The sequence below is a fragment of the Gopherus flavomarginatus genome, chromosome 5, assembly GCF_025201925.1.
Source record: "Gopherus flavomarginatus isolate rGopFla2 chromosome 5, rGopFla2.mat.asm, whole genome shotgun sequence".
In the NCBI taxonomy this organism is placed as follows: domain Eukaryota; kingdom Metazoa; phylum Chordata; order Testudines; family Testudinidae; genus Gopherus; species Gopherus flavomarginatus.
The window spans coordinates 157,259,890-157,285,853 of record NC_066621.1 but is presented as its reverse complement, the minus strand read 5'-3'; the positions used below and the strand labels follow the sequence as shown (position 1 = coordinate 157,285,853).

Sequence of the window (25,964 nt, the reverse complement as noted above, 5' to 3'; positions counted from 1 at the left end):
TAGAGTTTAACAGATCAATATATTGCTTATTACCATCTACAGCACCTTCTCTGGTTGTGTTTATAGCACATGTCTGTAACACATTTACATCTCTTAATCATTTATTATCCCTTCTAAACAATATATTAAGGATACTTTTATATAAAATGTGGCTATTAACTGTATTCTTTGAGGACACTAAATGCAACACTTTTGTATGCATATTTATCAAACTAGATAATAGAGAAATCCCCTAAAAGCTAGGGAAAGTCAGATCCTGAAACAAATTCCACAGCTGTCCCCTGTCATGTAAGGAGACGAAACAAAATCCCTGATCCAAACAGACTCCAACCACAGGGCATATTGGATGAGTATCTGAACATTGTTGCTTCTGCCCATCACTTCTAGATAGATCATAGCTTAGGGTGGGTTTGTGCATGGCCCATATTGTAAATTATAGCATAATTCTGTGCAGTCTGTACATTTGGAAGACACTGTACAAGTACCAGATCCACTGGGAGAGTGTATAGTTTCACACAATACCTGTTTTATTGGAGAGTCTGAAAGACACCATCTTGTCAGGGATGTTGCACACACTCCTCACTGAAGCAATGCAGCTGTAATTAGCATAGTCCTGAGGCCGAAGATTCTTTAGTTTCAATATCTTTGTTTCCCCCTGCACACATTAGAAAGGTAAATTAGGACGAGATTAAGCCACAGGGACAGGTGGATTATCATAGATTTCTGAGACAGACTGCCAGGGCCACAAGAATATTGTACTGAGATGGCTAATTAGGAGCAAGTGACAAGTTGGAACTGTCCAGAAAGAAAAGCTGATTTTAACCAACCCAGCTGCATACAAAAAGTGCTCTGTAAAAAACACTTACAGGCATGACCTAAAAGGTTAACTCTCCCACAGACACTTAAACAAATGAAAAAAAAATCTTGTTTTGGCAGCAGCTTTGAAGTCGCACTTGCTGACTGGGTATCATTTCAGGTAATGCATCCTGAGCTAAAACCTGCATAATGAAAAATCATAAGCTACTGTAAACGGGTTCCTGTTGCTTTCTTTTGAAAACCGGCTTCCTAGAGATTTTATTTTTAGACAGCAGTTATGCAAATTATGGTGCAAAGATCTGAACAGAGTATTTAATAACAGAGCTCTTTTCGACAGGATCTAGAGAAAATTATAGCATCCAGGCAGGAAATTTTCATATAAAATACTATAAGAATTGGGCATAACAGAGAACCTGCCCACAGAAACATTTGAGAAAACAACCCTTAATGAAAAAAATTTACAAAATCTTATATCATTGATAGAAAAGACACAGGTGTTTATATTTCCCTGACAAAGTGATACCAGATGTCTTCAAAAAGCATTGCTAAATGCAAATACTCAATTTTAGATCAAATACAAAATAAAGACATCATGGGGATAAAAAACAGAAATGTGAAGCATGGCAGATTGGGGAAAAACAGTTACAACTGTAACATTTTTATGGTAAATCATTGTCAGTTAACAGTGCGCCACAGAAACAGAAATTAAATACAGTAAAGTTGTATTAAAACGTGCATATGCAATTAGTGCTAGCATAGAAACAAATGTATTTTTTCAGGCTCAAGACTCCATGTTCAACAAATATCTAATCTGAGTTGATATCAGAGAAAGAAAGAGACTTTTGAGCAGTCCTGGATAGTTCACTGAAAACCTGAACTCAATGTACAGCAGCAGTCAGAAAAGCTAACAGGGTGTTAGAACAATTAGGAAAGGGATAGAAAATAAGACAGAATAGATCATATTGCCTCTATATAAATCCACGGTGTGCCCACACCTCTTTGTGTCCAGTCCTGTTTGCCCCATCTCAAAAAGAATATAGCGGAACTTGAAAATGTTCACAGAAGGGCAGCAAAGAAGGTTAAGGGTAAGGAATGACTTCCATACTCGGAGAGACTAAAAGGATCAGGGCTGTTCAGCTTAGAAAAATAGCTGATTAAGGGGGATATGATAGAGGTCTATCAAATTATGAATAAGTGTGGAAAAAATGAGGGGTCACTCATGAAATCAATAGACAGCATATGTAATACAAACAAGAGGAAGTACTTTTTCACACAATGCACAACTAACCTGTGGAACTCATTGCCATGGGATGCTGCAATGGCCAAAAGTATAACTGGATTCAGAAAAGAATGCGGTACACTCATGGAGGAGAGATCCATCAAAGGCTATTAGCCAAGATGATCAGGGATGCAACCCCGTGCTCAGGGCGACTCTAAACTTCTGACTGCCAGAAGCTCGGAGGGGAAGACAGGCGGGATCTCTCCAAAATAGCCCTGTTTTGTATATTCTCCCTCTGGTACTGGCCACTGTCAGAGACAGTCCACTGGAATAGATGGACTATTGATCTGACCATTACGGCATCAGTTCTTAAAATAAAAAGATATAAAAGGACAAATCCTCTTTGACTTACTCAGCCAGAACTCCCACTAAAGCAAACTGAAGCTCTGAATAAAGCAGGCACGAAGTGGCCTACAAACTGAAAGAGACAAATACTGAAGAACTCTTTATTACAAGATTTCCACTCAGTTGTTAATAATATTACTGTCTGGTGTATAGTTTTATTGAGACAAAATGGTTGCACAAACATCAAGTGCACAGGGTTAAATAGGAAGGATTTGGATGGCTATATGGGCTGCATTCAAAAATACTGCATGTTATGAATAAGCAAAAAGAGATGAAAAGGAAATAAATGGTGCACATGCCTCATTCAGGAAAGAGGTAGTCTTAAATGCAGCCGTCGATCCGAGTTCTGCAACCATAATGTAGCATGCTTTACTACAATCATGTGAGTAGTCTCAGTGAAGTTAAATGGGAAAGTTAAGCAGATGTTGCATAAGTGTTTGCAGGAAATGGGTTCAGGCTAGACTGTTCAAATGCACATACATAGTAATACAAAGGGAAATCTGTCCCCCTTTTCAAAGAAGGATCAATATGGGTGACCAGAAAACAGTGGTGGAGAGTTATTAAATCTCTTTGGTCAAATTCAGAGACCAAAGTAGTTCTGCATGAGACGGGAATGCAGGATTTCATACCTTACAATGTGTATCTCTTGGAGACATAGGGGCCAAATTAAAGCTCATTTAAGCTGACATGAAGATGACTGTGGAAGTCAATGGACTGTGGATCAGGCCCACAGATACTGTGAGTTAGTGAGTCTTGCAAGTTTAAGCCTTGGCTGTTAACTCTTTGACGTTGTGGACTAATATCACAATTGTAATGTGGTTTATGTTTCGTCAATTTCTATGATGCGTTAAAAGTAATTTTAGCAGATTTGTGTAATTAGTGTAATTATATAATTAGTGTAAATACAGCAAATGTAATCTTATAATTGAACTGTGCAATTACAATATCTAATGATGACGATGATGAAGAAAATCCGTAGGGAAAAAATTGTGCGGTAAGTTTCAGCTTTAAAAAATTCAGTATCTGAACTGCTTTAATACATGTATGAATGACTGTATTATTATGACCCCCCCCACAGTTGCTAGACTAAATAATCCTTGTTAACAACTGAATTGCAGAAATTCTGGTTTTAAAAATCTAGAGCTAAATTTGAGTGGCAGGATTCCTAAAATGCAGATAAGGCAATAATGTGGTTTATGTTTTACCTTCTTTTATTTAACAAAAATAGGAAGGTTAGTGGAAACAGGCATAAACTGGAGATACGGATAAAATAGGCTGCTTCCTTCACCCCCCTCTCTTTGGCAACAATACAAGAGAAAAGTGAAAATATTTCACTATTTGTTTTCCTTAAACTTCATTTGATTTGGACTGATAATCCAGCTTCAAAGCTATCAAGAAGAAAATGTCATCGCAAATTCAAATCCCCTAATGTTCTAAAGTCAAATCTCTCGTCCCTCTTCACATCAGCTCTCACTGTTTGCTACTGTATCATCAGCAGAACCAGTTATGCAGGTATATGCAGTAAACAAGTATGAGTCGAACTTTTAATTACAGTTTGTCCCCTTGTATATCAAATCTCATATGCACACAGATAGATGTGCTAATTCAACCTGAGCACCAATAAATGTAGAAAGGTTATGGATAAGCTTTTGACAATCAACATGACAATCTGATTTATGTACTAATTTAATACACACGCAGGTTTTACCAAGAGTGTTCCTAATAACTGAGGAACCATGTTTTATTTAAAAAAGGATTTAATGTGATGCTTTCTAGCCTAATAAGAATATATTTAACTAAAGAGATAACAGTAAACATTGCCATGTCGAGGTGTCATTAGTCAAGAAATCCCATCTCAGAGGAAGCCATTCAAAACCCTCCAATCCACACCTTGGTGTTCACTAGAAAACAGACCACAGAGTAGCTAAACTGGGTCCATAGATTATAAATTAAGAATAATCTCACTGCATTCAGAAGTCCAGGAAAGGTACTCTACCAGTCTATTTCTCCTCTTTGCAAGGGTCCAGTCTACACGTTTCTCTGTAGTATTGCAAGCTATGTTAGCAATACAAAGTGTAATACACAGCAAAAATTACAGTGCTCTCAAGTCAATAGCTCAGAATTAGTTAGAATTGTTCTGCTCTAACTCTGACTGAATGGGCAGATGCTTGTTTCTTTCCTCAGTGGTTTTTTTCAGATTTTCAAAACTCTCTCTCTTTTACACACATACACACACATGTTTTCATTAGACTGGATCTCCTTCTCCATCACTTTCATATTGGGGCTGATTTACAGTCTTCAGAAATACAAATGTGTTCAAAAATGTGATCTGATAGGCAGTTTTGGTGGCCAATACACCTGAGTTGCCGGAGTTTATTAGTTGGAACACTTCTGAGTAACAGCACCTCGCTCTATTTTTCCAGTCAATGTCTTAAAATGGTTTCATTCCAAAATCTGGACCCAAAAATTAAGTTCAAAGGGGCGAGAGTCCAGATATAAGAAAGAGAGTTATTCCTTGAAAGGCTTTTCCGCCTGTAACTTTCTATACAGAGACACGGTACATTAATTATTTGGAGCATAGGTAGGATATAACAGTATGATAAGGGGCAAGTCTTTAATATGTGCACTTCAATGACTTGAAGGGAACTACTTCAGTTTGCACCTGCAGCGAATCTTGCCACCTGTTCTTATCTTTTGACTCAAATTCCTTTCAAGAGGGTAGCCCAACAATCTCAAAATAGAAGGCATTTTCTCTATGTTAAATGATGCTTATGAAAATAAAGGCAGTCAGTAACTCTTCGGCATGTCATCATTACACAGCACACACACGCATGATACACACAGCACATGCAATCTTGCCCTATAGGCACTTTTGAAATTTCCACCCCCCTGTAAAACATTGTTTGGAGCTAGGACCCACAAAGGGGAGGAAAGGCAAGAGAAGAGGTTCCCAACTCCCACGGGAATTAGATAAGAGTGAGTTTCTAACTCCTTCAGAAATGAACCATGTTGGTGAAAACCCCTAAAACAAGCAGAATAGCTATTTGATCAGCTTTGGTGGGGGAAACAACAGATGTGAAGCCTGAAATGGAAAGAAGGGAACTGTTCTTTAAAGGGTCAATATACTGTGTACGTAAGGGTGAAAATATTATGAGGAAAAGAAAAATACTGTACCTTGATTCCTACCTGGGTAAAGAAGGGTTCGTAGATTTCAACTCCTTTATCTGACCCTTGCAGTAATACCTCTTGGCCACGCCTCCAGCTGTACCGTACTGGTGGGTTGGAGTTAGCAACACATCGGAGAAACACTGTTCTCTCATAGTAAAACTGTTCTTTTGCTTCCCCGATGCTCTGGTGAACTGTCACTATCGGGTCATCTAAATCTGGAAATGCATAAAAAAAAAAGCACAAAAACACACAACTCAGATAACAAAATCAGGGCTTACATAGATCCTAAGCTGCCTCCTACACACAAGTAAGCAACCAAGACTGCACATCTTCTTGAAAAACAACAGGCAAGTATGAGACTGTTTGGGATTCGTTCTGAGAACAGTTACTACCCTAAGTATATACTCTTGGATTGTCAGTTATTTGGATCATCTTTCTGTTTTGCATTTGTACAGCACCAGGCATAATGGGGTCCCTTCCCATCACTGGGGCTCCTAGCTGTTACCACAAGAGAAATGACTTCAGAACCATTTATGGTGTTAAGCGTGAATTAATGTTTCATTTAAACAGTTTCATTTCTTTTTCATTCTTAATCTCACTTAGATAAAACATTGTTGAACAAACCCTGGAAATAATTAGTCAAGCTGTTTTCATTTGCATCGTAAGAGAAGTTTGATGGTATTTGACGAGAATGTTTTATCTTTGCCTCTTATCGGATAATGTGAGTGTATCTGCGTTTCTTTAAAGTAATAAAATAGAACATTTTTAAGGCAGACATCTCTTTAGCTAGTTAGATATGTGTCAAGCTACAAACAAAAAGATCCATCCCAGGCTTTGGACACCCTTGACTCTCAATTGCCCTTGACTCTCCCACTGCCTACTCTGTCCCCATATCTACTCTAGTGACACCATTAGAGGACCCAACCACACCAGCCACACCATCTGGGGCTCATCCACCTGCACGTCTACTAATATGATATACGCTATCATGTGCCAGCAATGCCCCTCTGCCACGTACATCGGCCAAACTGGACAGTCTCTAGGTAAAAGAATAAATGGACACAAATCGGACATCAGGAATGGTAACATACAAAAGCCAGTAGGAGAACACTTCAATCTCCCCGGACATTCAATAATAGATTTAAAAGTAGCCATACTTGAACAAAAAACTTCAGAAACAGACTGCAACGAGAAAATGCAGAACTAAAATTCATTTGCAAATTTAACACCATTAATTTAGGTTTAAATAGGGACTGGGAGTGGCTGGCTCACTACAAAAGCAACTTTCTCTGTCCTGGAACTGACACCTCCTCGTCAATTATTGGGAGTGGACCACATCCACCCTGACTGAATTGGCCCTGTCAGCACTGGTTCTCCAATTGTAAGGTAACTCCCTTCTCTCCATGCGTCAGTATATTTATGCCTGTATCTGTAATTTTCACTCCATGCATCTGAAGAAGTGGGTTTTTTACTCACGAAAGCTTATGCCCAAATAAATCTGTTAGTCATTAAGGCGCCACCAGACTCATCACTCTTTTTGTGGCTACAGACTAATGTGGCTACCCCTCTGATAACTAAAATATAGACTTCCTTCTCCTGCAGTGTCAATTTAAGCATCCCTGGAGCCCACACTAGAGTTTGTTCCCATTCCGAGTCCACACTTCACAAATACTCCACTGCCTCTAAACATGAGAAAGAAAAGCTAGCCCTTGGAGCATGACCTGTAAATCGAGTAAATTGGCATAGTTGCATGTTGAATCAGCAGGATCCCAAATTCACCAAAACCCGGTTTTAGCACAGACAGTGAGAATCAATATGCCATCAATTGTTTGTTGCACTATATACAAAAACCAGAGGTACTTCTCAGATCTTATCTGATCATACTGGAGCAAACCAGGATGGAAGTGTTATCCCTGGGTTTGATTCTTTTCTGATTCTTCTGATCAAATGAATGTGTGTTATGATATGGATGCACATACGAATCACTTATTATTTAGGCTTTTAGCGACGTTTAGAGCAATTGTACAAATACCAGTGGTCTTTAGATTTTAATAAAGAAATTTAGGGTTAAATTGTGTAGTGGGAAAACCCTGCATAAACAGGGATACCGATAAGCTTCTGACACTTGGCTATCTCCTATCAAAGGGAGAGACAATTCCTTTGTAGGTGGTGTTGTTTTACTGTCACATCTTGGTAAATGATCTAAAAAATAATGGCTAAATTGAAGAAAAAACATACAAATACCTCCCTCCCAGCCACCTTTACTAACTTATGTTGCAAGAACTTATGTTGCCTGCAATGTTCCACTCACAATTAGTGGCAGATAGACATCTAGCTACTAAAACTTCTAACAACCAGTAAGAGGTTGCTTCTCCAAATTAAGCACTTAGGTTTCCAAAAGGGTAGGTGTAGACAGGTAAACCTAGGTGTGCTCCCAATCTGCATGTACATTCACTGTAGCTGCATACTCATATGGGATGACTGCACACCCAACAGTGCCTGCTCATCCACACTCAGTCTGCATGCACACAGTGATGGCTTGTGTTATTTGGCACACATTTTATTTGTTAGAAAAAGGTGTAGAAGCCCATGAAACACACACACTAAATTATAGGATATGCAGGATTTCTTCAGTTAATTCTGATTTTACCCACTCATCCACAAATTACAACCCCCATCCTGCAAAGACTTATGCACCTGAGTAACTTTGCAAATGTGAGAAATCCCACTGAATCAGCTGGAACAACTCCAGGCTCTGATTCAACATGGTTCTAAAACACGCGTCTAACTTTCAGCATGTTCCTTGTCCTATTGGAGTCAGTGGGAGTATACTCACATGCCTGAAGTTAGGCATACACTCCAGTACGTTGCTGAATCAGGTCCAGGAGAACACAGTTGCTCCATTGCATGTTTGCAGGATCGGGGCCAATCAGTGCTAAAAGATAGACAGCTGCCTTAAATATGTAAGCTGCTCTTTAAAGATGTACATCTTGATTTGAATAGTAAGACCAGTGGCTGCGTGCACATTGCAGAAAACATCTCGATTAATATGAAACACATGTTCCATAGATCTATCCGAGTAATACATACAATAATTCTTGGTAAGAGTGCATGGATTTTAATAAATGCTACCTTAGTTCTACCCTGAAAAATACTGGATGTAGTATCACAGAAACAAATTATGAAACAGTTGTTTAAAATTAGGATGGTATTTTATAATGAGATGTTGTTTTTCTTTTAAAGGTTATTTATAACAGAGTAACATTTGCAGAGGAAGGAGAGTGCTGAAATGTTATGTCCATTCATTCAATGGCAAATGAAATACGGAAAATAGTTTGCTTAAACTTAAGGCCAAAACACCTGGTTGCCTACAGCCCCAGTGAAATGTAGAACGTATCACACAGTACTGGCTCTCCAGAGTCTTTGTTGATCAACAATACTGTTAACACAATACATATTAATGACAGAGTGGAAATTTGAAACCTGTCCTCTCACGGAACTTCTCCTCACGTACTCTTTTGAGGAAAGATGACCTTGTGGTTAAGGTACTGTGGATTCAATCCTGAGCTCTGCCACAGACTTCCAGTATGAACTTGGGCAAGTCATTTAACCTCAGTGTGCCTTTGATATCTATCTGTAAAACGGCAGTGATGATAACACTTCCTTCATCTCTCGACTAGTAGGATTGTCAACTCTTTAAGGGCAGGCGCTCTCTTTTAGTGTGTGTTTGTACCTGCCTAGCACCATGGGGCCTTTATCTCCACTGGGTTTAAAATAATTATCATCTTGAATCTCAAAGAAGTCAAAGCTCAGGACTGCAACAAAGGGCAAGGTCCCTGCCACAGCATTTTCATTATGTCCACTTAATGGAAAATTCTCATGGCAGAAAACGACTGATTGAGTCATTGGCAGTAGAAAATCTCTCCAGTTGCATAAGAGCAACAGAAGCAGCACGAATAGAAAAGACAAAATAATGCTGCGTTATTCTGCCCAGTAGTCAGGAGCTTTCATTGAGCATTCAGCTACACGTTCCATTAGTGTGCTGGGTCAGAGAAATGTCCTCTTGGATTATGATGTAAGAAGGCATTTTGCTCAGGCAATATAAAAAATTAAAAAACGTATTTTGTAGCGCTACCAGGCATTTGCTACGGGCTGTAACTACCCAGGAATGGCAACTGCCAAATTAGTTTCACTCAAGGCGGCCATTTTAAAGCTATCTGATCAAAATGGCATTCCTATACTGTAGTCAAGGCTCTCTTGAAGTTCTGATTTCAATGCATAGCTGAATCACCACCCATCTGTATTCAAAATCCCAAATGGACTTCTTTTTGTAATTGGTTAAAACTGTATGTGTGCATTTTTTTCTCTCCAATAGCACTTGAAGGAGCAAGCTGATCAACAGTCTGGGCTTGAAGCTATTGACTTTAGTTCTTACAAGGCAATTAACTAGCAAAGGGGAAATGCAGAAGAAAATCTCTGGGGGGGTCTTAGCACAATAGAAACAGATTCAGCACAAGGTGTATTTTCCTCCCTTTGCTTTGCAATAAGACTTGCATTTTTATTACAGAATTATGAAGAGTAAGGTGATTAATCAGTTATAAAATGAAACTGAAGTCATCGGGTGATGTTTTAAGTTAAAAAGTCTATTAATCCCCAAAAATAATCCAAATTATGTTTTCCACAGAGATTGATGCTGCCATTAGGTCCAATTTTTCAGTCTTTAAACTTTGAATTGAACCAAATGACAGTGAAAACCCAGATGGTGCACGCATGCTAAATACTGTATGGGAAATATTCCTTCCAGAAAGCCAGAAACTCTTGCTCAAGCAGAAATCTAAGAAAAACTGTGAAACAAAATTAGAACAAACATGTCCTGACCTGCAAGGCAATGATGTGAGCTGGCACAATGAGAATCAACATTGTACAATGATGCACATTGCTAACGTCCAATGTTTAGAAATGCTTGGAGAAATCTTATCATAGAAAATCAGGTTGAAAGGGACCTCAGGAGGTGATCTAGTCCAGCCCCCTGCTCAAAGCAGGACAAATCCCCAGACACAGTTTTTTGTTAACACCTAAGTTCCCTAAATGGTCCCCTCAAGGCTTGAACTCACAACCCTGGGTTTAGTAGGCCAATGTTCTAAACCACTAAGCCAACAATTCAATACAACACAAAAAGACAACTACTTTGGTTAACAGCCCATCTAAGTTCTCTGACACACTAAAGCCTACAAGTAGGAATAAATAAATAAAGCAATATGTAACAAACTGGAAAACATTTATATTGAATGATAAAGTGCTAGAAGTTGATACGGGAAAATAAAGCCATCAGGGGGAAATTATCCAGCCGTGGCAGGGCTAAGGACAATAAGGAGTTTTTAAGTTTATTGGTAACAAAATGAAATCAGAGCAATGGTTTAGGCCTATTACTAGATGGAGGTGGTAAAACTGTAAATAATGATACAGGAAAGGCAGAAATGTTCAATAAATACTTTTGTTCTGAAATTGGAAATAAGCAGGGTTGATGTACTCATATCACATGAAGATGATGAAGCACTTTCCTGTCCATTAGTAATTAAAAAAGTAGCTAAACAACATCTACTATGGTTAAATATTTTTAAATCCTCAGACTTGGATAATTTGCATCCAAGAGTCCTAAAAGAGCTGCCAAAGGAGATCTCTTGCCCATTCATTTTTAATAAAGCTTGGAATACTGTGAAAGTGTTAATGGAACGTCAATATTCAAAAAGACCTGAGTAACTATGACCCGGTTTGCTTGACATCTGTCCCAAGCAAAATAATAGAAAAGCTGATATGGGAGTTAATTGATGAAGAATTAAAGGCTAGAAATACCAGTGGTACCAGTTCACATGGTTTTATGTAAAATATGTCTTGTCAAACAAATGATTTAATTCTTTGATGAGATTACAAATTTGGTTGATAACGATAACTTCACAGATGTAATTCACAGACTTTTAAAAGGCATTTGACTCAATACTACATGACATTCTGATTATAAAATCAGCACCACACAATATAAATAAAGTGCACATTCAATCAATTAAGAACTGTGTATAACTGCCAGATCTCAAAAATAGTTGTCAGTGGGTAACTGCAAGGGTGCAGACTCACCACTGCAGCACCTCCTGCTGGTTGTGATCTGCCTTACCTCTGGCCCCCACATCCCTGAAGGGCCCAGGCCCCTGTTATCTGGGGCATTGCCCCTGGCAATAACCCCCCAGTCTTAGGGTCTTCCCTCCCCAGGGAACCCCCAACCACTATCCCTATCTCGCCTCAGTATATGGCTACTGCCAGTCATTGTCTACCCGCCGCACCCTGGGGCAGACTGCGGTATTAGCCTACTCATCACTGGCCAGGCTGAGTTTGGACCTGCTGCCTTGGCCTAGCCCCTGCAACCCCCAGGACCTATGAGCCCAATGCTAGGCTACAGCCTGGGGCTTTCCAGGCTGGAGCTCCCCAGCTCCTCTGCCTTTCCCCAGCCCTGCTCCACTCAGGTACCCTTTCTCTAGCTCCCTGCAGCCAGACCCATCTCCCTCTACAGCCAGAGAGAGAGACTGCTTGCTTGAGCTCCTGGCTCAAGCCTTTATACAGCCAGCTGGGCCCTGATTAGGGTGTGGCCCCAGCTGAGCCTGCTTCCCACTCAGCCTGGGCTGTTCTCCCAGCCCTCCAGCCCTCTGCCAGGGCTGGTTTTAACCCTGTCAGGGCTGGAGCCGGTAACCACCCCGCTACAGTACCCATCATCAACTGTGGGTGTTTCTAGAGAGGTTTTTCAGGAATTTGTATCAGGCCCGATGCTAGTCAATATTTTCATCATGATCTGGAAGCAAATATAAAATCACTGCTGATAAAATGTGCACAAAGATTGTTGTAGTAGTAAATAACAATGAGAACAACAGTCAAAAAGAGTGATCTGGACTACTTAGTAAACTGGGCTCATTCAAACCACTGCATTTTAGTACAGCCAAATGCAAAATTATAGCATCTCTGAATAAGGAATGCATGTCATACCTACAGACTAGGGTATTGTATCCTGCAAAGCAGTTACTCTGAAAATCATGTAATGTTCACAATGGACAAGCAACTCAACATGAGCTCCTAGTACAATGCTGTCGCAAAAATCAGAGCCAGTTTACATCCAGGGAAGTAGCTAGTCGGAGTAGGAAGGTGATTTTACATCTGTATATGGGATTGGTGAGGCCAGTACAGAAATATCGTGCACATTTTTAAAAGGATATTGGAGAGGGTGCAGAAAAGAGCCATATAAATGATTTCAGGGTTGGAGAAAATGCCTCACAGTGAGAGACTTAAAGAGCTCTATCTGTTTAGTGTCTCAAAAAGAAGATTGCAAGGTGGTTGATGACGGGATTGGAACCTACACAGGGAGAAAATACCCAGCACTAAGGACTCTTCAGTCTAGCAGAGAAATGAACAATAAGAAACAGTAGCTGGAAGCTGAAGCCAGACCAGTTCATATTAGAAAGAAGGCACACTTATTTTTTTTTTACAGTGAGGGTAATTACTAACCATGGGAACAAACTTCCCATGGAAGTGTCGGATTCTTCAGATCCAGACTGAATGCCTTTCTGGAAGATCTGCTTTAGCCAAACACAAGTTATTGGCTCAATACAGATACTATCAGGTGTAAGTTAATGATACACAAGAGGTCACATTAGTTGATCTAATGGCCTTAAAATCCATGAAACTAAGAAACACCATTAAAAAGAATACAGGATTCATTAGAGGGGTTCATACAATGTATTCTACAGCACACATATTTGAAATAAAGACTTTGAATTCTTTAAACTATCATTTCACCCAACTTACATTAAAATATATCTAAGCCTCAATCTTCTTCAATATCCCAAGCCACAGTCTTGTCTTTGTTAACCATTCTGATTACCAGCGGCTACTCCCAAATGGAGACCATAGGAAACCGGAGTTAAACCCATCCTTACATCACTATCATTTAAAAGAAGCAGGCTGAGGTACCATAGCTAGCAGCCTGGACAATTTTGACTCCTTATGACCTTGAAACAAGAGGTGTAAAAATCGTGTACATTATCACATCTTATTATGACCTCAGTTCAGCCTTAAGTACCTTAGAGTGCTAAAATTCCCAATCTAATCAAATGTTGTTTCTCACCTTGTTATGTAGAGGTCCTTAAAACCAATATTAACGAGGGACTCTATAATTGTAAATCCTGACATTCTTTCTTTTTATTTTCTACCGTATCTCTACTGTAACACCACAACACATTACATTTAAAGGGATGAAGGATTTACACCCTTCTCCCCTCCGAACCAGAAGGTTAAATGATGTAAATGACCAAACTGGAGAGCTTGGTAGACAAGAATGATGTATTCCCAGGAATAATGCACATAAAGAGTCTTTAATATTCTGTAAATGAGGAGTTATTAGATGCATAATTCAACAACTAATTAATGTGTCCTTTTTCCCTTTCAAAAAGCAGGAAAACATAACTTTGTTGACCGAACAGACCCTATCATATAGGGGAAACATACAAAATAGTCTTAAGAATTACTAATTCTAGCTTATGTTCTCCCCAACCTATCTCCAAATCAATGATTTCTGTAAAAATCTTCCAGAGGCAGTTCAGCTCAGTATTATATTCAGGAAGTATCTTGAGCACTGCTTGCTCATGTACATCCCTTGCAACACTTAATCAGCTGCTTCCACGTACACCAACTGGGACTAGTGCTTTATAAAAATATCTAGCCACATACAAAGAGTTCCTGAGAGACAGCACCAGAGTAAAAAGGTATGTTCATTCTGCTTCTCTATATGCTTCTCTCTTCTGAAATTCATATGACTTTCCCATACTCAGGCGCTTTACCTGTCAAATACAACAACACACAATGGCTTCTGGGGCTCCACACACTCTCTGGCAATCACAACTCCTACATCAGAACATTCTTCCTCCTCACTTCGATTCCACAGAATGGAAAGGGAATTTTGAAGTGACGGGAAGGGAAGAGAAGACTTGAACTAGATGGAAACAATGTTGAGTTTACAATGAGAAAACAAGGAAACAGGGCTCCATTAAGACAAAAGACCACCTTTGGCAGGAGATGAAGGTTACAAGTCAGAAGAATATGGCTAAAACTACGACAAAAAGTATAAATAAAATAAACCAGTTCAGAAAGTAGCCTATTGGGGCCCAATCCTTCTCCCAACAAAGCCAATGGGACTTTTGCCATGGACAACGGCAGGAAAAGACCTAGCTCCAATGAAGTCAAATGGAACCCTGTTAGGATTTCACCTGGAGAGTTGGAATTGTGCAGGCTACAGAAAAGCAAGGGGAAAAATAGATTTCTGGGTATGATAAAACCCAGTGGATATTATCTTTCTTTAGAGCAAAAGCCATAACTTTCACAGGCAAGCAAGGCACTCAGCTACTATGGTGATTAGGGCAGTATAAGAACCTAAATAGAATAGAAAAGTTACAGTAGTTACTTGTAAACTTCGTGACCCAGATTTTCAGAGGTGACAAATGATTTTAGGTGCCTCAATCTGTGAGTGTCTAATAGAAAGGGCTTGATTTGCAGAGGACAGTACTCAGCGTTTTCTCAAAAACAGGGCTCTTCAGAATGGGCATTTAAAACTTCAGGCACCGAACATCGCTAGTACTGTTTGAAAATTTTGCTGTGTAGTGTTATAACCTAGAGATACATACCGCATTATTTCTCATGAACCTAAATTTGACATGTACACATTTGAGATGGATATGAGTTTAGGAATTATTATGAATTAGAGACATCAGTTTTAATTCAGAAAACAAACAGTGCAATAGGTATTTATTCATATAACTTTACAATGTTCTTGGCAGATTCTTTGTATAATAAATTAAAAAAAAAAAACAGATCTGCATATGCTACCAGCGAATAAGAAATTATTATTATTCCACAAGTAATTGTTAGCACTCTGCTGTGGTTCAAAAATAGCCATTTCCTAATTAATATATTGTAAAAATTCTGCAAAGTAGTTCAACAGCAGCTATTCACGACTAATTAAACATCATTAAAATACACTTGACAAGAAAATATAAATCTTCTTTGGTTTAACCTAATTTGAATCTTCCATTTTCATTCTAGCAAGCATGAATATTTAATCTTAATTTCTTAATTTTCGCCAGCAAGGTTGTCAGTCTAAAGTAACCATGCATTTTAATGTTTTAACTGTAAAAGTTTTATATCTTTGGACACAGAGATAGTGAGCACACACAAACAAAAACTCAACTAAAAGTCCTGATGCTGATAGTTACCAAATGACGATCAATGCATTCACATGAATACAATCACAATTCTTACCTTTCATAAAAAGCCACATATTTGAACAAGTTTTTCCAGATAATCCCAAAACAAAAAAAAGCTATAAAAAAAGAAACAATCTTCCTGTTTTAAAACTCCCAGTTCCATCAAATGTCAATTGGATTATAACAGCCATAGCACAGTAAGGGTCAATGGATGGACTGGCGCTATCGCTACAATTCTGGAGCAGGACGTGCATGCACCGCTCCCATTGACGAGAGAATCAAACACATTGGATTGCACTGATGCACCATGGAGATCAGGACACCATTGTGCTAAGCACTGTACATACACCTAATAAGTCAGTCCCACCCCAAAGAATTTCCAATCTAACATGCAATAATGGAAAGGAGCCTTTCCAAGCTATTTTCCCATTTCTCACACATGAAGAAAGAATGAATTTTCTTGACAAAACAATCAGAACACTCCTGCATTCCACAGAAGTAACTCAAAGAACTCCTATTTTGCTCTTGTATGAGGTGATATGTTCACTATATTTAATACATGCTAAGGAAAGAGAGAGGAAGGGAGCTGGAAAAAAGACCTGGACACCTAATTTTTGGTTAAAGTTCAGAGCTAAAATATTAAAATCCAAATGACTTCAAAGGTATCTTCTTGTGATCCTGGGTAATACTGCTTACAATCTCACCATACGGAAAGAAACGTCTGAGATGACCCTAAACTGTGCAGACTCCCATTGACTTCAATGGACATTGGATCAGGCCTTGAGTCATTCTTGAAACAAATCTTCTGTCCTGAAGCAGCACAGAACTTTCTGCATCATTTTCTCCTCTTGCTTTGCTTACTGACTTTTCTCTCCTTCACTTGACATTGCTCATTTTTTCTTTTGACAAAGAAATTAGGCAACGATATTGAAGGGGTCAATTTTCCAAAGCCACAAGTAGGAATTGGGCATTGAACACATCTGTGCCTTTGAAAATTGCCCCCTGAAAGGTTATTTTACAGACACGGCCTCAGAACATCTTAGCTGGATGTTTCTACTGGACTTAAGCTAAGATGACTGCATTTAGTGTAAGCTAACACTCTAAAACATTATGGACTTTACAGTCATTTTCAATTGCCTGACATTACTGCTCATAGACTCATAGACCAGAAGGGACCAATATGATCATCTAGTCTGACCTCCTGCACAAGGCAGGCCACAGAACCCTACCCATCCACTTCTATAACAACCCCTAACCCAGGACTGAGTTATTGAAATCCTCAAAATTGGTTTGAAGACCTCAAGCTGCAGAGAATCCACCAGCAAGCGACCCATGCCCCACGCTGCAGGGGAAGGCGAAAAACCTCCAGGGCCTCTGCCAATCCGCCCTGGAGGAAAATTCCTTCCCGATCCCAAATATGGCGATCAGCTAAACCCTGAGCATGTGGGCAAGACTCACCAGCCAGCACCCAATAAGGAATTCTCTGCAGTAACTCAGTTCCCATCCCATCCAACATCTCCCCGCAGACCACTGAGCAGACTTATCTGGTGATAATCCAAGATCAATTGCCCAAATTAAACTATCCTATCATAACATCCCCTCCATATACTGCTGAAAAAAAGAATGGATTTCAGTAGTTCTAGAGAGCTGATTTTACTTTGCCACCCTGGCAGCACCTGGAAAGTGACTTCCTGTGTGGATGTCCAAACGGAAAAGGAAATTCAATGGCTAATGAAGGTTGCTTCTTCTTAGCCTATGCGCAGCATGCCTCAGGTGGCCCTTGACCAGTATTCATCACCAAATTTGGTCCACTAGTTGGATCGTTGGCTTCCTTGGCGTGGGCTGGGTACTGCCGGGGAGCGTGACATGAACGCTGATCCATGCACCTCATGAAGGGTCCTGACAAGCAGTCATACAGAGATGCTTAAACTATCTGTTCAATCTCTGCTCTTTGTTTTGTTTTCTTTTAATCTCTAGTTCCTCTGTTTTTGTCTCACCGATATTTCTTGTAATGGTGGTAGCTGATTTGAATGGAGAGTTCATCGAGTAAGGTGGCAGGTTTATACACCTGAGTTTTTCATCTGCTTAACTGAGTTTATCAAAATAAACTCCCTTAAGACTAAACTACGAACACCACCAGGCTAGTTTTACGAAGCACTCGGCACTGAGCAGGTTTGGGTCCTATGTGAACTAATTTTTTGGCCAGCTAAAATTTTGGCCCATTATCACAACAGCGCCCAATGACCTTGGTTTGTGTAGCCAAAGGGAAGAAATTCAACAGGCTTATTACAAAAAGCAGATTTCAGAAGTTTGCTGTGAACCTTCTATGTCTCTGTAGAACGACGCATGGTATTCTGCAGTTGCGTTTCTTGAATTCTGTAACACTAACTAGTTTGAAACAACAGAAACAAAAAAGAAGCATGCGGGATCATTGTAAGTCAACAAATAAATTAATTGTAGCTTAGTTGCTCTTGGTCAAATTCTGTCTTCAGATCTGTTTACAGGCTCCTATTGACTTCAGTCATTCCACTGTCTCTCTGAAAACACACATCGCCACTACAAACTAAATGATTCTCAGACTCTTCCAGTTGAAGTTGTACAAAAATAAGGTCCAAGTTAAAATCTGTGACTATCCTCAGAATACAGAGGTCTTCCCAATGCTAATGTTACACTGGACACTCTCAGCACATGGGAAAGTGCCCAGCACGTGGCATTATAAAAATGTATGTGCCTCTCTATGCATTCTACGCACATTGGACTACAAGGCAGCGGAGTACTGTATTCTGTTGTGAGATCCATAATACATGTGCAAATTCTGCATCAGCACCCTCCTCCTGCACAGACAATAAATTCTGTAGGACGCTCTTCATGCGCAAAGTCATAGAAAACAGAGGACTTGTGATAGCAGGAGGCAGCTTTTTGTACTCCAACTCTCCACACTACCTGGTCTTTCAAAGTACTACATCCTAGCAAGGGAATCATTAAGTGTCCATGCTGATTTTATTATGCATGTCATCATCCTTACATCACACTCACTACAGCAGGGGTTTTGATTGACCCATGGGATGTTGTCAGAGTGGAAATGGACCCTCAGTATGTTTATAACTGTCTGAGAGAGACCCAACGCATAGTAAACGAGCACAAGTGTTAGGTAAATAAAGCAAGTCCTCACTCACCTCTCCAGCACCCGAGTTCGTGCGGAGTTGGTATGGGGCACACAATTCTGTCAGAGACCAGACACCAATGCGTTGATCAACGGGCTCACACTATCCTTAGCTCTAAAAGCTTTAGATTAAGTGTGGCCCCTTTATTAGGGGTGAGCATCAATATTTATACACAGAAGTAAACAAAGTGATTAACAAAAGATAATGGTCATGCATAATCAATCAAGATTTTACAGGAAAAGCAAGTTAACAAGTAAATGCATAGAGATAAAGGCTAATGGCTACTTGAGAAAGGGGGTGTCATGAGTAGTTTGCAGGTCAGAGCTTTGTTCAAAAGGGTTCAGGAAGGATTATGCAGAGACAGCCAGTCTGGGTGTGTTTTGGCTCCCCAAAGTTCACCAAAAGTTTAGACCCAACACAAGGACTTGTGTGTGCTGCATCTTTCAGGTTTGAAACTCATTCCGTTAAATTTTGTCATCTCTTGCAATAGTCCAGTATATTTGTCCACTGGGGGAGCTAGTGAGACCCTTCTGGCCTGTACAGTTATTAGTATGAAAATGACACATACATCTCTGTTGTCTTTTAGTTGAACCTATATGCAGCCACCTTACCCCTTTCCTAGAGTCCAAGAGCGGTGGGGATATATGGATGAGAGAGCCTGAGCTTCATGTAAGGAGAACATAAGTGATACTGAAGGGCTGGGGGAAATGTCTAGGGGCTGGGGCTTTGACTGTGACCTCGTTTGGAGCAGTATTTGAGCTCTTCCAGTACCGTTTGCTGCCTCACTGACCTATCACTGCTCTTTGATTGATGGACGATGGTGGAGTCACAGAGAGTGATGCTTTTTCTGTCTACAGCTGCCAGCAGGCTGCAGCTACACCTCTAAGATGTGGATCCTGCCACAATGACTCTCACCTTTGCAACAGGAATGCTCAATCATTGCAATGCAGTCTACCTGGGGCTATGCAGGAAAAGCGGCCACAAACGTTAGCTAGGGTGAATGCAGCAGTTTTGTTCATTAGAATGGTGCAATCAGCTATGCGCATCAGTGCCCTATGCTGGCATCTGGCTTGCTTCCCGATGCAACTCAGGGTGTTGGTTATGCTTAGCAAAGCACTAAACACAGGGTGCAGCTGTCTGAAGCTTGTCTCCTTATGGCCCATTGCAACGCCTGCTGTCTGTTCTGAGAGCAGAACTCTCCAGGTCTGGTGGCCTCTGGAACTAACTCTCAAGGGCTGGGCTTTGGTGAGCTTCAGCAAGCTTTGTAACAACATGTCTACACTACACCACAGTAATTATTGTGAATTTTGATGGCCACTCTGCTCTCCGTCTGCTGGTGGTGCGCGTGCACAACAGGAGCACTTGTACTGCTTTACGTGGGGCAACACAAGGGGCTCACAACTGGAGCTAACAGCCCAAGAATGGGGGAGGTGGGCTCCCGCTGTGAACCCTGCATGGGGCTGACAGCCAAGAGGTGATGTCAGTAACGCAATGTCTACGTGGACAATGCATCACCCTAACTACATCTACCCAAGCACCGTGCCTCTAATGGAGCCGGAGTTATTAAGTCGATGGGTGACTGACATTGGCAGGAGCAACATTGGAGTGCGGATGCTTACAGAGTTAGAACAATGTAATCTGCCTCATGTCAGCCAAACTCCATAATGTAGACTAGGCCCGAGCCTTATCTGGCTGCCTAGACCTTTCCTTATCTGATAGAAATGCCACTGAAGCCAGCTATGAGGCTGCTTTGTGAAGTCTGTTAAAACAGCCATAAAGCACCCAATGCTAAGGCAATGGGCATTATTTCTAAATGTGAAAACAAACATAAATATCTAAATAAACTGCCTGATTTGTATCATTGTGAGAGAAACCGAGTCTGAAGGAACTGCGATTTCATCACTCGGTAATGAAAAAAAGCCACACAGCTAATATGAGACCTTCTGAGAGACTTATTGTAGTGCCAAAGGCTTAACCTTGTATCAGTTTTATGCTTGACTTATTATTAAAATTACTGTAATTTGATTAAAATTACCTAGCAGTTCAAATATCTCATCTTTCTGCCTCCCAGTTTGTGCCTTCTGTGTCTCTCTGATATTCATCACTTTGTAGCAAACAAGGAAACACACACACACACACACACAAAACTCCCCATAATCCTAGAGAGTGAGAGTCCACATTTCTGTGGTGATATTTCAGGAGAGTAAATCCAGGAGCATATTTATTGTCAAGATCAATAGCTAAATCAAATCGTAAACATCTAGCAATTAGAAGGGCTGCAAATGAAAGAGAGGTAAAACAGCCTTGGATCAAGCATTCTTAAAACTACAATACCCACCGACTGAAGTGAAAAATCAGATTGTCAGAACCAGATGAGTACCCAGAAGTCACCTATTACAGGACAGGCCCAACAAAGAAAATAACAGAACAACACTAGCCGTCACCTTCAGCCCCCAACTAAAACCTCTCCAGCACTTCATCAAAGATCTACAACCTATCCTGAAAGATGATCCCTCACTCTCACAGATCTTGGGATACAGGCCAGTCCTTGCTTACAGACAACCCCCCAACTTGAAGCAAATACTCACCAGCAACCACACACCATACAACATAAACACTAACCCAGGAACCTATTCTTGAAACAAAGTCCGATGCCAGCTCTGTCCACATATCTATTCAAGTGACACCATCATAGGACCTAATCACATCAGCCACACCATCAGGGGCTTGTTCACCTGCACATCTACCAATGTGATATATGCCATTATGTGCCAGCAATGCCCCTCTGCCATATACACTGGCCAAACCAGACAGTCTCTACACAAAAGTATAAATGGACACAAATCTGACATCAGGAATCATAACATTCAAAAACCAGCGGGAGAACACTTCAACCTCTCTAACCACTCAGTGACAGACTTGAAGGTGGCAATTTTACAACAAAAAAAACTTCAAAAACAGACTCCAAAGAGAGACTGAACTTGAATTAATATGCAAATTAGATACAATGAACTTAGGTTTGAACAGAGACTGGGAATGGTTGGGCCATTACACTAATTGAATCTATTTCCCCATGTTAAATAGCCTCACACCTTCTATGGGTCATCTCAATTATCACTTCAAAAATTTTTTTTCTCCTGCTGAGGATAGCTCATCTCAATTGATTGGCCTCTTACAGTTAGTATGGCTATTCCATCTTTTCATGTTCTCTGCACGTATAAATATCTTCTTGCTGAATGTTCCAGTCTATACATCCGATGAAGTAGGCTGTAGCCCACGAAAGCTTATGCTCAAATAACTGTGTTAGTCTCTAAAGTGCCACAAGTACTCCTGTTCTTTTTGCAGATACAGACTAACACAGCTGCTACTCTGCAACTTGGATTACATAATACTGATTGGGTAAAAACAATCAGTAGACCAGTCACATCACTTACTGCACTATTGGAAATCACTAAGATGCCAAGGTGATGATATAGAATGGAACAGAACATAGAGTATCCTGTATCTTCCAGAAATCCAGAACACATGTCCCAAAACTCCTGCCAGGAGAGCAGTCTACAGTCATTTTATGATTGACTAGACTAATGAAGAAGACTGCAACATCACTAATCGTTTCCTGGGAGATGGCTGAGTTATAATAAGCTGTGGAGAAGGGAAGGAAGAATTCTGTCACAAATGGGATACACATTTTGGGGCTAAGTTAATTTGTTACCAACCAAGAGTTTAGCAAATAATAAAAATAGGCCTGTCAATTAATCACACTTAACACATTATTAACTCAAAAATTTATTGTGATTAATCACACTGTTAAACAATAGAATAGCAACTGAAATGTATTAAATATTTTGGATGTTCTAAATTTTCAAATATATAGATTTCAGTTACGTCACAGAATACAAAGTCTATAGTGCTCATTTTATATTATTTTAATTACAAATGCACTGTAAAAATGACAAATAGTATTTTTCAATTCACCTCATACAAGTACAGTAGTTCAATCTCTTTATCGTGAAAGTGCAACTTAGAAATGTATATTTTTTTTTGTTACATAACCGCACTCAAAAACAAAACAGTGTAAAACTTTAGAGCCTACAAGTCAGCTCAGCCCTACTTCTTGTTCAGCCAATCCCTAAGAGAAGCAAGTTTGTTTACCTTTATGGGAGGTAACGCTGCCCACTTCTTATTTACAATGTCACCTGAAAGTGAGAACAGGTGTTCCCATGACACTGTTGTAGCTGGCATCGCAAGATATTTACATGCCAGATGCACTAAAGATTCATATGCCTCTTCATGCTTTGGCCATCGTTCCAGAGGACATATTTCCATGCTGATGATGCTAATTAAAAAAAAAAAGCATAAATTAAATTTGTGACTGAACCCCTTGGGGGGGAGGGGAGAAATTGTATGGTTCCTGCTCTGTTTTACCATATCCTGCCATATATTTCATGTTATAGCAGTCTCGGAGGATGACCCGGCACACGTTGTTCGTTAAAGAACACTTACACTGTAAATCTGACAAAATGCAAAGAAGATACCAATGTGAAATTTCTAAAGACAGCTACAGCACTGGACCCAAGATTTAAGAATTTGAAGTGCCTTCCAAAATCTGAGAGGCATGAGGTGTGGAGTATGCTTTCAGAAGTCTTAAAAGAGCAACATTCCGATGCAGAAAATACAGAACCCAAACCACCAAAAAAGAAAATCAACCTTCTGCAGGTGGTATCTGATTCAGATTATGAAAATGAACATGTGTCTGTCCGCACTGCTTTGGATTGTTATCCAGCAGAACCAGTCATCAGCATGGACGCATGTCTCCTGGAAAGGTGGTTGAAGAAAATCAAGGGACATAATCTTTAGAGCATCTGACATGTAAATATCTTGCGGCGCCGGCTACAGCAGTGCCATGAGAACGCCTGTTCTCACTTTCAGGTGACAAAGAAAACAAGAAGTAGGCAGCATTATCTTCTGCAAATGTAAACAAACCTGTTTGTCTGAGCGATTGGCTGAACAAGAAGTAGGACTGACTGGACTTTTGATCATGGTTATTTTTTTTAATTACAATTAATCATGGTGTTTTTTAATTGCTCGACAGCCCTAAATAAAAGGTGATGTGGTGAAGATGGATGAACAAGTAAGCAAAATTCTTCCGTGAGAACCTTGTGAATCCTCCTGGAGAAAGCACCAAGATACCTGCTACAATGCTTGGGAACTGTTGTTATTTATTATTTGAATAATAGCAACAATATGAAAAATGACACTAATATAAAGACAATGCAGCCTAGGGATTGTACAGACCAAATCTAAAATACACACACAGAGCAGAAAAAATACGCTGGGAGGAAGATGCTTATATTATAAACTATATTTAAAGGTAGCAGATGGAACTAAGTTAATCAGAATACTATCAAGTAGCCAGGAGTTTGGGGAAGGATATAAAGTCAGACTTCAGGTCAGGAACCAATCTCCAGCTCACAGGGTTTATGGAGAATCTTCCCCTAAGTTTCCCCCATAGCTAGCCCTGAAGGATTTTCTTATGCTCTTTTCTGAAACATCTGGAACTTGCAAGAAAGAATGTTTGATTAGCTGGATTTCTGCCACAAAACTCTTATTCAGGTAGCTAGTGGCTGGCAGCTTGGCTGAAGTGGCTGGAGAGAGAGTCAATCGGGTCTAGGGGTAGAGAAACAAAACAATAAACAAAAGGAGAATATTCCTATCAGATTTAGCTCTGCTCTATTTGTCAGATTTAAGTAGATGCAGATACAGTGCTCAGCTGACAAATCAACACCAACGAGCATTGCAGTTATGTCAACCTAACCATCGCTTTAGACAGAACTAGGTCAACAAACGAATGCTTCTGTTGACCTACCTACCCATCACTCCTGGAGGTAGCATTCCTACAGTGATGGGAAAACCTCTTCCGTTGCTGTAGGCTGCATCTGCACTATGGAGATGTAGCTTTGCCCTTACTGTCCCCATAGTGTAGACGTGGCTGCACTGGAAGACAAGAGTGACCTTAAGTTGCCAGGTTCTCAACTGGTCAGTCCTAGAGTTGAGAAACTAGGCTTTTCACTTCCTCTTTCTCCATTTGGAATCATTAGCAGATTTCACTAAGTAATTTTTCAAGAACAAGAATCCGTTGAGAATACATTAGCACATTCTTCCTTTACCATCAAAATGAAGGGGGCAGACAGGTGAGGAGGGAAAGAAGATTATATTCAGTCCAATCCTATGGTGACATTGCCAGGAAAAGACATTAACTCATTAGTACACAGACAGCAAATCAATACTAATTAGCCAAAGCAGATCGTTCAGCAACTGAAATCTACATTTCCCCCATGTAACATTTTTTTCTGTAAAAATTATGGTGTGGAAAATCCTGACCCCACTGAACTCAATGGGAATTTGGCTGTTCACATCAATGAGTCCAAGATATCAACCTCCTCTTAAAAAAATTTTTTATTATGGTTTTATAAATGTAAAAGAGAATTACATGGAGTTTGTTTGCACACAGTCTTTGTTCAAGTCTGACTATTAGAATTGAATATATAGAAAGAGTTGCATCTTCGGGGAAAAAATGAAACAACAACAGTAAAAATGGGTGGGATCCTCAGCTCTGCTCTAGCTACTCTGTGCTACTCCAGCTCAGAGCTGTGGTGGGGCAATCTCCACATGCAGAGCCTCTGACTTTCTTCCTACAGCTCATGTACACGAGGGGCTGCACGGACTGCAGCAGCAGCAGCAGCTTTGGATTATTTGAGGTGCACTCCCTTCTGCAAAGACTTCCTGCCGATCAATGGAGCATGGACTGTCCTGGGGAAGTCTGGAGTAGCTGTGCACTTAAGTGTACCCCAAACGGGTCATCTCGTGCTGCCTCAGTCAAAGGCACCGGCTACACTA

At 40.1% G+C, this 25,964-nt stretch overlaps 1 protein-coding gene across 2 annotated transcripts in view; it reads right to left on the bottom strand.

Annotated features, from left to right (window-relative positions):
- The window catches only part of MDGA2 (MAM domain containing glycosylphosphatidylinositol anchor 2), a 661,668-nt gene that overhangs the window by 307,849 nt on the left and 327,855 nt on the right, over window positions 1–25,964 (bottom strand). The window contains exons 4-5 of one of the 2 annotated variants that reach the window (XM_050954596.1): window positions 5,615–5,823; window positions 523–655 (exon numbers count right to left, since the gene is read on the bottom strand). In XM_050954596.1, coding sequence (XP_050810553.1) covers window positions 523–655; window positions 5,615–5,823 — 342 coding nt within the window. The remainder of the gene's footprint in view (window positions 1–522; window positions 656–5,614; window positions 5,824–25,964) is intronic. The other variant, XM_050954598.1, reaches the window with a different exon arrangement.